This window comes from Acomys minous (assembly GCF_964271855.1).
Source record: "Acomys minous genome assembly, chromosome: 5".
Lineage (NCBI taxonomy): Eukaryota > Metazoa > Chordata > Mammalia > Rodentia > Muridae > Acomys > Acomys minous.
This window is the reverse complement of record NC_140494.1, coordinates 97852598-97866071: the sequence shown is the minus strand read 5'-3', so window position 1 is coordinate 97866071 and position 13474 is coordinate 97852598. Positions and strand designations below refer to the sequence as shown.

General features: G+C 48.8%; 1 protein-coding gene across 6 annotated transcripts in view; it reads left to right on the top strand.

Annotated features, from left to right (window-relative positions):
- PKNOX2 (PBX/knotted 1 homeobox 2) overlaps positions 1-13474 on the top strand; it is a 263949-nt gene that overhangs the window by 189794 nt on the left and 60681 nt on the right. For all 6 annotated transcript variants that reach the window (XM_084782949.1, XM_084782951.1, XM_084782952.1 and 3 more), the window contains one exon: positions 10015-10154. In XM_084782949.1, the coding sequence (XP_084639075.1) occupies positions 10015-10154 (140 nt within the window). The remainder of the gene's footprint in view (positions 1-10014; positions 10155-13474) is intronic.

Here is a 13474-nt window from a genome sequence, read left to right as displayed (position 1 = left end):
CTTCCCCTGCTTCCCCTCCCTATCCTAACCCTAATGCTCCAAGCAGAACCAAGGGGTGCACCAGGCCCGGGGAAGCTGGCATGGCTTTGATCAGTCATTAGGATCCCCACGCTGGTTTCATTAACAAGGCAGAAGGGGGTGGATGGGGCCCCTGGCTGTGAATGGCCTCCATCCAGGCCACGCAGCAGCTGTGACGGGCAAGCAGGTTCAGATGTTGTCGCACTCCTTTACATTCCTCTCATCTCTTTAAGGCCTGGAGCCCCCTGCCTTGCAGGGTCCCCTGCTCAGCTGCCTGTGAAACGCATTCACTTTGCAGCAGAGAGTTAATTCATCTGCTTTGAGAGTTCCCCCTAAGCCTTTTCTGTAGCTATGATTGACGGTTTCCTCTGCCCCTGGGGGCAACACCTCAGGGACCATATGGGAGACCCATCTTCTTCCCTCTGTTTGACTCATCAAAACATATTCTTCTCTTCCTTTTATTTTGTCGCGGGCCTATTCTTCCCTTTATAGCCGGTGACCTTTCTTCCTGCCTGCTTAGGCCACCCATGTCTTTCGCCCTGGATATTCTTCATCACATAGAAGGCGAAAGATGGGCCCTTTCCAGGTCTAGCTGGGCCCTATCTGCCCCATGCATAGGCGAGAGATGACAGATTGGCCCCAGGACTAGAAAGCCTGTGATGAAACATGCCCAGTTTAGGTTTCGCCTTTGATTAACTTACTTACTACCTCAGTGCCGGTAGTTACCAGAAACAGAGGTCTTATTGTCTAACTTCTTGTCCCCAAGCGGGACAAGTGCCCTTAAACAGCTACAAAAAATAGTTAATGGCCCAAGGATGCAAAGCCTAAAATAAATCAAGGAACAAATGATCAAGTAAGCCGCAGGGCTGGGGAGCACTTTACATGCAGTGTCCTTCTTTGCACCCCCTTCAAAAAGATTCAGTGTCCCTGTGGCCTAGAAGGAGAGGCCAGGTGAGCAGGACCTTACCCAAGTTCAGGAGAGTAATTTCAGCAGCGGCCTCTTCCATTGCCTCATCTTTTTAACAAATACTGAGTGATTCCTGCGGGTCTCACCAACTGTATGCTATGTCCTAGGGGGTGCAGAATTAGAGTTCCTGTCCTGACGGGGCCTTAGTAACCTGTGGACACTGTAACGTAGACCTCGGGTGGGGTTTCTCAGCGTCTGTCTGCTCAGCTATGCTCTGGCTTGACTCTTCACCGCCGCTTCTGCACATCTCCGTGGCCCAGATGGGATTGAACTTTAATTACTTTTTTATTAGGAACACTATAGGCATATCAGATATGTTTTTCCAGCTAAGAACACACACACACACTCATGTGGATAGACACATGCACACACACACACATACACACACACACACACACACACTTATGTGGATAGACACATGCACACACACACACACACTCATGTGGATAGACACATGCACACACACACGTGGATAGACATATGCACACATACACATACACTCATGTGGATAGACACATGCACACACACGTGGATAGACACATGCACACACACACACATACACACACACACACTCATGTGGATAGACACATGCACACACACACATACACACACACATTCACACCCACACTCATGTGGATAGACACATGCACACACACACACACATACACACACACACACACACACACACACACACACGTGGATAGACACATGCATACAATGAGACTCTTTTGGGCTCCCTAAGGAGTCTATTGGAAGTCATTGGCCTTGTGACTGTGACAGAAGTGAAGGACGCTATGGAAATGAACGGGAAGAGAGGAGAGTGGTCCTCCCCCCCACCAAAAACAACTGAGAAATGTTCGACAGGGCTCTTACCCCTTACCTGGCCTCTGTTGCAGCTTCCTGTCAGTGATGACCAAGTATGCAGTCGGGGGTTGGGAGGGGAATGGAGTCTAGTAAGGCCCACTTTTGTAAGTCACTGCCTATAAAGCCTTATGCAATCAGTCAGTCAAGACTTTGTTCCCGTTGTACAACACCGTAACTCGTCTGTGGACTTGTGAGCTGGCCCAGGCAGGGGTCCTGGTGGAGGGGACTCAGGCCTTCTGTCCCGGGAACACCCCACCCCCCCCTGCCAGATGCCGTCCTAATTCTGTGGCTGAGTCCCCTCGCTGCAGATATGTTGGGGAGCCCTCGGTAGCCTCGTTTGTCCTGAGTCTTTTAACCATCACTCTTTCAACCCATCCGCCGTTCCGTCATTCAACAGCACGTTAAAGCTGGAAAACCCATCCACCCGTGGAGACGGCCCCAAAGTGCTGCAGATGTTGAAAGTGAATACAGATACAGATGAGGCAGCGGCCAAGGCTTCCCGATTCCGGGCGCTGTGGAGAAAAGAACGGATTCTTGGGAGAGAAGGGAAAATGAGCGCGCTTCCTACAGAGGCAGCCATGGGGATGATTAGACAGGGGCAGGGAGCCCAGAGCCCTGGGGCTGAGGGGTGAGAGCATGCGGAAGGGTGCCGGTCGCCCTTGCTGGGGTTCAAGGAGCAGGCTCAGGCTTTGGGCATGAGGCCATTACCTCCTTCTCAACACTGGCCCTGCCTGCTGCTGCCTCCCCGCTGTTCAGCCCAAAGCTAATATTTACCAAATGGCTTCAAGCTCTCACCCCCACCCCACCCCCAGATCCTTGGACTGTCTTCTGGGTGCTAGGTAAATAAATCTATGCTGGCTTTTTTCCTGGCACTAGAGGGAGTGCCAGTTGCTGGCTGGAGCCTTTGCTGCCCTTAGGGGGGACAGACCTGTCCACAATCTGTTGGATTCTTTTAGGACTGTTCTTCCTGAGTTTCTCCTGCCAGGTCTAGGTCTCAGAGGAGAAGGAAAGTGTTTTAAAAGTGTCTGTGCTGATAAAATACAGATCAAGGGCTGATCAAGGTTTGTAGTAAGGAACCTGAAAGAGATATATGGTCAAAGATCCACAAACAAAACAAACAAACAAACAAAAACCAATCCTGTATGTGGTGAGGGAACCCAGGATGTGTGGGCCTCAGGACCTCTCCGGAGGCTATGGCACAGGGTGGGGCATGAATTCATAGAAGACTGACAAAAGAAAGCACTAACAGTGCTAAGCAGCCCAAGGCTGTAATTCATGGGTAAAGTGCTTGCCTAGGATGCGCAAGGCCTGGGTCCTATGTCCCCAGCACTAAAAATGATGCCGGGAAGTGCTGAGAAACAAAGTTTGATGAGCGCCCTTTCTTCTGCCATGAACTCTCCTGTGTGAGAAGCAGGGATTGGTGGTAGCATTCACTCTGTTCAATGAAAAGGGCAACCGCGGCTCAAAGGAGCCGAGTCACCCGGTCAAGGGGACAGTTGATGATTGGTGGTGTCTGTTTCCATCACCCTGCTCCTAAGCCCCATACTTGCCCCATGTCTGGGGATACATTTCAAAGTGGGTTCTTTGGGCCGGAGAGATGTCTCAGAGGTTAAGAGCACTGACTGCTCTTCTAGAGGTCCTGAGTTCAATTCCCAGCATCCCCATGGTGGCTCACAACCATCTCTAATGTGATCTGATGCCCTCTTCTGGCCTGCAGGCAGGACACTGTATACATAATAAATAAATAAATCTTACAAAGTGGGTTCTTTTGGCAGAGGCATACCGATGTCACAGAACCCCAGGGCAGACCCATGGAGGAGAACGGAGGCAGCCGGGTTATGGGGGTGCAGGCTTTAAGAAACAGGGATTGAATTAATAGCAACTGCCATGCTGGTGCCTGTTAAATTCCCACTGCTTTGCCATACGTCTCACTTCCTTCTAGCACCCTCTCACAGTAGGTATGAAGAATTATTCCCATTTTATAGACAGGTATCAGAAAGGTTGAAGAGCTTGCCCAAGTCTCACAGGCAGACGGAGCCAGATATAAAAAGATGCCTACCTCAGCATATCCAGCTGAGGCCCATCAGCTCCAGACCTTGGCAGGTCTGCTTCCGGTCAGTCTGTTCTGACCTAAGGCATCCGGGCTCAGCTGAAAAGGTAGCCATTGCATGGGAAGTCCTATCTGCTCCACACCCACCACTCGTGCATTCTGTGGTGTTTGAATAGTCTCTGTATGGGACAGTGGGGGTAGCACAGTGTACAGGCAGGAGCTGGCTTCTGCCCTCAAGCCTCCTCCAGTCCAACTGACAGGAGAGTGAGACAAGCTGGCCGATCATCGGATGCAGGCTACCAGGCCATGCAAGCACAGAGCAGCTGTCCTGCCCACACTAAGGTGTCTCTGTCAGCACCATCAAGGGACAGCTGGTTTTCCAGCAGGAATGGGCGTGAGGGGTAGAAAGCATCACTCCTGCACCTCAGATAAAAGCGTCAGAAAGGCAAGTTCTGTGTGCATAGTTGCCCAGCAGTCAGTCCTTCTGTGGCCTCCAAGAGAAAAATCAACAGAGCAGTAGGCCACTGGGGGCTAATAAGCCCTCTACACGTGCCTGCGTAGGCTCCACCTAAGTTAGAAGTGTCTTCAGCACAAGCGTTGTTGGAGAAATTGACTTGAAATTCTGTATGAGAGGTTCGCTGGGTGACTGACACAGGCAACAGGGGTCTCCAGGAATTTCTTCAGCTGCGTGAATGTCTGCTTTCGTGTCTGTAAAATGGACTCTGAGGGACCGCACAGGATAGCTCTTCGGCAGGAAAGTCTGCGTCAACCTTTTTTTTTATTCAGGTAGTCTCTGGTGGGCACTGGCTGTTCCCCAATGCAACTGGAGAAGGAAGGCATTTAACAAAAGTGTAGGTGAGGGCAGGGAGAGTGGCTCCTTCTGGCTTCTCTTACATCCGTCCAGAAAGTCTCCTACTCATCCTGGAGCGACAATAAGGCTTTCAGAGTAATTGGCTCTCTTAGTTCCCCTAGATATTGTCTATGCATTCATGCGTTTCATGAGCCCCAACTCTTCCGATGTATAGGAGAGCAGAGAGGGAATGACACTTAAAAATTGGGACAAGGGAGGTGGAGCGATGGCTCAGGGACTAAGAGCATGTGTTGCTCTTCCAGAGGAGCTAGGTTTGACCCCAGCAGCCACATGGCAGACCACAGCTGTCTGTAACTGCAGTTCCAAGGGGTCTGACAGCCTCTTCTGGTCTCTGTGGACATAAGACATACATGTGGTACACAAACATACATGTATGCAAAACATCCATATACATACTAAAAAGAGGAGGAGGAGGAAGAAGAGGAGAAAGAAGAAGAAAGAAGAATAGGGGTCCTTGAACTTTGGCCTTTGGGTAGGGCTGGTTTCATCCTGAGGACGTGGAGAAGCTCGGTGAGGTTCACATCCAAGAAAGGGAAGCAGGCAGGTACTGGCCCTAGGGTCTTCACTCCAAGAAGGACCCACAACTAAGCGAAGAGTCAAGGATCGCATAGATGGCCTCCCCACAGCCAACACCAACTTGCCCTGTCCACAAGACATGATCCTGTTTGTTTGTTTGTTTTTCAAGACAAGGTTTCTCTGTGTAGCCTTGGCTGTCCTAGACTTGCTTTGTAGACCAGGCTGGCCTCGAACTCACAGCAATCGCCTGCCTCTGCCTTCCGAGTGCTAGGATTAAAGGCATGTGCCACCACGCCCAGTGAGGCATGATCTTGTTCTCTTGATTATGCCTCACAGTCTGGGGAACGAATACTACTCCTGCATTAGGAAATAGAGTAATGCCAGCAGATTGTCCCAAAACATGTCGCTAAGAACCGTTAGATGTTCATCGACCTTCACTTGCTGTGGCTTTTCTGACTCCCTAGTCTGCTCTCAGGGCATCGCTTAAGCCTGCCTGCCTCATTCTCGGTGTCCTAGCTTCCTCTGCCTGTAAAAAGGGACAGTGCTGCAGGTCTGTGGTAGTGCCATCCCCCCACCTTGTCCACAGTGAGCCGCGCAGGTAGAACTGCCTAAAACGAAATACCCGAGTCTGGAGTGGCCCATTCGAGACTAAGTGTGAGTGTACTGAACAGCCTTGTGGGTACGTAGGGCTAGTTTCTTCCCACATCAGACCAAGGAGAATGGAAGGAAGTCACTTAGGGGAGTACCCTGGAGTTAGCAGTGTGCTATCTAATCAGTAATAACTAGCAAGGGGCTTGGGTTGGAGATGAGGGTTCAGCCCTGGTGTGCACCATCCACCAATTTCCTTGCCGGAAGTGCTCCCGCCCCGGTCAACTTCAACACACCCATACATCAAGCAGCTCGCAAAAATCCCCCCAAAACTTCATCGCTGTCACAGGCAGTTCCAGGAGGCTGGTTAACAGCCATGCCCCGGCCTGGTGCACCCAGCTTCTCCTCCTGCTCCTGCTCCTGCTCCTTAGACGTTGCTGCCCCTGAAACCGGGATTCCCCATTCCCCTGCAGGATCTCTGACCTTGTGAACAGTGGCTGGTCCTACCTCAATTCCATGTCTTTAGGAATGGCCAGCAAGAGAAACCCATTTGGAAATAAACAGTCGGCCTCCAAAACCTGAAAGAAATGCAGGCTTGGCTGGATCGGCCCCCACGAACCACACAAATTCGAGTCATCCTCGCTTCCAAACCAGCTCTGGTCTCTCCCACCCTCTACGAGCCTCTCAGGGTCCCTCGGGAGATCTGAAAATGACTGGTTTTGATTTGATTTTTATTCTGAGCATTCATCTTTATTCCATCATGGCCTTCCACTGCCTTTCCCCAGCCACGTGAGAGAACCCCCCGCCCCTCACACTTCTCTAGAAGCTCATCTTACCAGAAGCCTCTGTGGATTCCTTCAGGGACACCAGACAATGTACCTACTGGGCATAGCAGAGTGTACCAGTGAGCTGACATTTTGCCCTCAGATGAGCTGTGTTGTAGTTGTGCCTGCTTTGTGACTAGAGCACGTTCTACAAGTCTCGTGTTTAATTATCATCTCCTCGTTCAGATATTTAAAGGGGGCTCTCATATCTCCCCATTCCCCCCTGCTTAACAAAGTATGGGTACACATTCTAGGTGCCTTCAATTAGTCACCCCATAGCAAACTGCAGAATCCCTTCACCAAGCTGGGCAGCTGTCCTCGGTAGGCGCCTTCATGTACTTCGTTAATCTGAGGGGAAACAGGCTCCTAACCTCCTCACTCTGTGCGCTAGGCTTACATTAATGCGTCCTCAGACAACATTAGTTCGTGTTGGGATTTGCTTGTTTGTTGTTCATGGACCCATGACACCTTGGCTGTACCGAGCTAGCCATCAGCTAATTCGCTGATACTAACCCCTCCATCCCTGTTCTGTACTTACATTATTGATTGTGCTTTATTTTTAGAAGTGTTCAGTTTTAACTTATCAGATGAAAGATAATCTTATTAGGTTTGCCCTATTGTCCAAATCTGTAAAGATGGTTTCGGTCCAAGCTTCTCAATCATCCATAAATTTGTTGGGCAGTTTCCTCAGATAGCCTTTAAATCACCAAGGAAAAATGTTGAAAAAAAAAATTATCAAAAGAAGGAAGCACGTGGCCTTTGCCTAGAAACCTCCCCCATGCTGACGTCTGCCCTTTATTTGTTGTCTGTGAGGTGCCGCTCACAAGCCATGCAATTGTCCACCAGGCCACATACAGTGGGAACTGCCTTGTCGAAATGAATTAAGAGTGTATGTTCCTATTCTGAAAGGTTAATGATCTTGCCAAATTCTCCAGGCTGTCAGGTACTGCTCATGTAAGCTCAGAGCCTAGTGCAATGCCTAGTGCGCGGCAGTGGTGCTGGGAGCACCTGCAAATACGCCCAGTTGTGTTAGTAGGTGACGGCTGAGAGAATCTGGTCCAGGTCTGTGTAACGGTGGCCACCATTTCACCTGAGCGTGCCCTCTTTCTCCATTGTGAAGTCTAGTACAATACTTGTTTCACTCTTCTTTCCTGTAGCTTCTCTTTAAAAACCATCCATCCTAAATGCATAGTGGTGAGAAAACAGGAGCTTAGGCAAGTTAAGGGATTTGTTTGAGGTCAGAGGCTAATAAAGGGACAAGCAGTTGTCTGCTGGCCTCGAGGCAGCAAGCTTCCTGTGCACTGAGTTTGCACATACATCCCACAGTGGTAGGGGTGGTTCTTTTTGACAAAAATCGCACAGTTTAGTAAAATATGGATGTTTCCTTTATACTGTCTCATTTACCCTCTGTTATTCATTAATTCATTGAGTCAACAAATGTTTAATGAAACTGTTATGAGCACTCCTTGGCTGTTAGAGAGGAGTGGGAAGAAAATAATCAAATATACATATAGTTTATGGTCATGTGGATAAATATACAGAAAAATAAAGTAAGGAACAGGTGGAGTAAGGGCGGCTGGATTTCTTTAAAGGGTAGCACCTGAGCAGAGACTTAAGTGGAAAAAGCAAGATCTCTCCGCTGATGTCCTAGGGATATACAGACAGCAATAATGTGCTCATTCACACAGTACTTTTTCTTCTATAAAGAAGTGACACAGATCCGGTTATGAACTCCCAAACTCTGAAATACCTGATTCCTCCCAAGCATATTCATTCATTTATTCATTGATTCTTTTTCTCGTCAAATGTTTTTTTGTCAAAAGTCATTTTTATTTAAATATGGTCAGTTGAATGGCAGGGGATAGTGAATAAGAGCCAGAGCAAGAGACAGCGGTACCTTCTGTCCAAGAGCAGTGAGTGAGGTAAGGATTATCATGGTATCAGGGATAGGTGGGCGGAGGAGAATAATACAGATGCATTCTAGGGCTCTTTTTAACTAAAAGAAATATAATATAAAAGAATTAAGTTCTGTAATAATGGTCCTCAGAAATTTTAGAGATGTTGGACCATTTCTTTAAATGAAACATTAGATAGAAATTTCAATATATTATATTAAAAGGAATTGGTATGGTTGGTGTAAAACCGTAGGCCTTCGGATACGTTCAAAACCCTATAGCATGCTACAAAAACCATTTTTCTAAAGCTGTTGCTATGATCAAAGGTAGACATCTGTTCACTGTCCATGAAAAACTTTATCAAGTGGCCATATAGGACAAATTTGCAGAGCCATCAAAACTACTAGAAGAGTTGACTCTTAGTTTGTGTTAAAAGGAATAAATAAAACCATCTAAGTAAAAAATGTTCATCCTCCTTTATCGTGATTGCCCCTCACCTCACCCACCCACCCTGAGACAAGGTTTCTCTGTGTAGTCTTGGCTGTCCTGGACTCACTTTGTAAACCAGGCTGGCCTTGAACTCACAGAGGTCGGCCCGCCTCTGCCTCTGCTGGGATAACAGGCTTGTGCCACCACACCCAGCTTTTCCTGCTTTTTAAAGTTATCTAATCAAACTCATTACTATAAAAAAGACTCATAAACAGGAGCTGGAGAGATGGCGCGGTGGTTAATAGCACTTGATGCTCTTGCAGAGGACCTAAGTTCAGTTCCAGCACCCACGTAGTGGCTCACACTCATCTTTTACTCCAGCTTCAGGAGACACACTGCCATCTTCTCAACTTCAAGAGCACCAGACATGTACATGGAACATGTTCACACATGCAATCAAAACACGCATGCATAAAAGGCTCATTAACATAATTTAAGTAGTTTATGTATTGTGAGGGTTTTTTGTGTTTGGTTGGTTGGTTGGTTTTGTTTTTACTTTTATTTTTCTACTTCTGGCCATAGACCACAACATTTGCATCAGAACAATCTCTTAGGCTAAGACACAGTCGCTATGCCTGTGATCCCAGTATTTGGGAAGTGGAGACAGGAAGATCACACATTCATGGTGAGCCCAGGCAACATACCAAGATTTAAGCCAGCCTAGGCTATAAGGGACCCTGTCTCAGTAAAATAAAATAAAACTCTCTGTGTTCTAAGTGAGTTGGACATCCATTCCCTGCTTGTCTTTTAGAACATATCTCATTTGAAGAAAATGAAAAGACTGCCTACTGTCCACTAACAAACGCATAAATAGATACACTTTATGATGCACATACAGCTATCTTGTCCACTTTCTCCCTTCCGGTTACATCACAGACCAAGGAAGACCTCTCCCTCCACCTAATCTACCTTCCTGTTTCCTCTCTCTGCAGATGACAGCAACTGCCCAGCCACCGTCCAAGGCCCAGGCTGTCCACATCTCAGCACCTTCAGCTACCGCCAGCACACCTGTGCCCAGTGCCCCCATTGATCCCCAGGCCCAGCTGGAGGCTGACAAGCGAGCTGTGTACAGGTAGGGCATGCTCCAGCAAGCCTTAGCGGAAATGTGAGGATGCGGGTCAGAGGGTAGGCTCATCAGCAGTGATGGCCAGCAGCAGCTTACCCGAGCTTCCATCACTTGGCCTCAGCTGGCCACCGTGGGTTTGCTTTAGCTTGCTGGAAACATCTGTGACAGTCATGAAGGTATGGGCAGGATCAGCCATGAAGACTCCCTTCCTATCTCACATGGGAAGATGAGCCCTAACGAACATCAGAAACCCTCAGTTCAGCCAACCAAACTGTCTCCTTGCCGTGTTTCTCGTTGCCTTCACCCCAGCAGGCTTGCTAGTCACCTGGCTGCACCATCTACAACTTGGTAGTCACTAAGCTTTGTGGCTGTGCAAACAGGGAGAGCTTGCTAAAGCACATAGTCCTAGGCCGCAGGCTCAGACAGGTTGGGTCAGGTCGTGAGTCAACAGGATGAGGGATGTAAATGGTCTTCGTCAGCATTCCAGGTAAATTTGGCCCAGCCGTTCCGTGGGTCGCACTCTGATTCATGCTGTCTTAGCGAGAGGTGTTGTGTGTGTGTGTGACTGTGTGGGTCCTGGTGCTTCCCCCAAAGTGAGAGGTTGTTGTGAACGAAGTTTATTGTTCATCTCATTCTGCCTGCACCATGTACCCAGGGCAGCATCCAGAATGAGAAGGAGGTGGGTAAAGCTCGGGGCAATACCCATCTGCCTTAATGAATGCTAGTTCTTGTGTGTGTGCTTGGAGATTTTTTATTGACATTTGTTCATGAGGATCCCATAGTACAAAGCAGAGATGCCCAAGTCTGCACTGGATGTTGAGGCTGGACTGTGACTCACACTCACCTGTGCAAGTTCACATGTTCCCAAAGCATCAGCAAGTACAACATACCCTCCCCCCGACCCCCGCAAGGCATACCTCACAGCTAATGCCAGTAACAGGGAAGAATGCACCCAAGACAGGCAAACAGAAAGACAAATGAATAGGAAGACTGATTTTCTTCATTCCCCCACAATCCCCCCCCCTAAAGACAATGGCTTTATGGTAATGGTGGCAATTAGTGATGTTATTATCATTATCAGCAGCATTATTTTTAGTTACTCAGATAAACTGATTGCCTCTAATGCCAACACCTAGGTCCCGCAGAAAAATAAAACTGTACCTGTTCCCTGCCTTATGCAAAGAATAAACCAGGTCCTGCTGCCTGTGGATGCAGGGCTCTGCCCAAAGAATTCTGGGATGTATCTGTTCACAGTAACTGGTGTTGACAACTCCCAGGGAGAGCAACCCAGCCTCCCTCAGTGTCCTGCCCTCCCGCCCTTGCACTGTACTCTCCTATTGAATCATTACTATTGCAGGCACTGTGTTAGAGTGAGGTAGAAAGGTAAACACCAGGACTTGTCACCTCAGGAACCAATAGATATGCAAATAAGAAGGCACCACTGTGTACTCAGAGCAGCTGGACAGATTTCTTTTGGGAGGCCGTGTTTGTGCCTGGTCTTACCGGCTGAGCAAGAGACTCCATCAGGTGGAGAAACCGGTAGGCTAGCCTTTTCAGGCAAGACAGAATTTGCTGTGTTGTAGGATCAGGGTGAGCCAGTGGCCACAGCAGGGGTGTGTGTGTGTGTGTGTGTGTGTGTGTGTGTGTGTGTGTGTAAAGAGTGATCACGCATCTGCCTGTAAATGAGCCCGAGTAATTCACAGAGATGTGTGCCTCTGTGCGCAGCTTGAGAACAGAAAGGAAAGTGACCTCTGCAAGGTACTGATGGTCTTGGGTGATTCATATGCACCTTAGAGGCTGATCCTAGGCATCCTTTCAGACCTGTGGCAGGGGGTGGGGGTGGGGGATGGGGGTGAGCATAAGTCACAGAGAGTGCCTCTGAGTAAGAGGATCACTGGCAGCTAGAGACGTGGCTCAGGGCTTAAAACCACTAGTTGCCCTTCCAGAGAACGCTGGTTTGATTCCCAGCACCCATTTGGCAGCTCACAATAGTCTGTAACTTCAGTTCCAGGGCATCCAATGACCTCTTCTGGCTTTGTGATGAACAGGCATACATGCAAGCAAAACAGTCATACACATAAAATAATAAAATAAATAGGAGCTCTTTGGGAGAAAGTCTCAGGGTGCCTAAGCTGGGGCCAGGCATGGGGGTGTGGGGGTTGGGGGTGGGGAGAAGTGCCTAGAAGACCGAACATAGTTCAAACAAAGCCCCCATCCCCACCCCACTGGTTTTCCTTCTTCTGATCCTCTCTCATTATTGCCCCTAGGTCACAAACACAATTACCATTGTGCACCCAGTCATGATATCTGCTAGGAATAAAGTTCCTGGAAACTCGGGGTTGGTCCTACCTCTCACTGAGTCTTAGAGGTTCATGATAGACTCGAGCACCATATTTAATAGGAGTCAATGAGGCGGCCAATGCAAGCACCTGTCACCATGGCTGGCATAAAGCGGAGCTGCGCTTCCCAAGACCATGACAGCAAGATCCATGGTCTCCAAACTCTTTCTCAAGATGCCAGGCTCATGCTGCACCCATGCCAAGCTTCAGGAGAGGTGACCCACTTGCTCCTTGAGACCTGTCCACCATGTCGCTTAAAGTAGACTCAGACCTTCCACCAATGAACACTTCTTCCTGCTCACCCCTTCTCTTTGCTAGGGCTAAGCCAACAAAAGCTCTTAGCATTTGCCCAAGGTGGGCTTGTGACCATCTGACCCAGTAAAGGGATTCTTAGGCAAACATGGCTGCCTGGCTCCTCACAGCTAGCTTGGAGCTAACACCCATACCATTGCCCAGCTCCCTAGCTCTCTAGTTCTATTGCCTCTAGGCCCAGAGTCCCAGAGCTGGCTGCTACATTAACACCTCTCCTGTAGTACCAGTGGCCCTCCCTGCAGCCATTGCTTGGATGCCCAGCCTCCTGTAGGGTCGGTAACTTTAATTAGACTCGCCTGGCCAGGGCACTTTGGTTGTTCCAAAGCACATCAGGGAGTCCATATTTTATGTCAATAAATGTAACAAGACCCTTTCCATTCAGATTAGTGTCCAGAACTACTTTTTTGGAAGTCTTCCCTGTGGCCCCTTCTAGGACTATAGACGACGGAGGAAGATGGGGGAAGCCCCCCCCCCCACTTCCGTGACCTGTGCTGACAGGCAGGGGGGGCAGTGTGACAAAGGGGAGAGAGCCTGCCAGTGCCCCCAAGGTTTTATTTGTGTATAAGGATGTGTTAATGAAATGTATTGGTTCCCTTCTGATCTGGAGGCTGGGAGAGAGGGAGGAGCAGAGCCTGTCTTTAATTGGATCATACCAGAGCATCATCTGGGCTAATC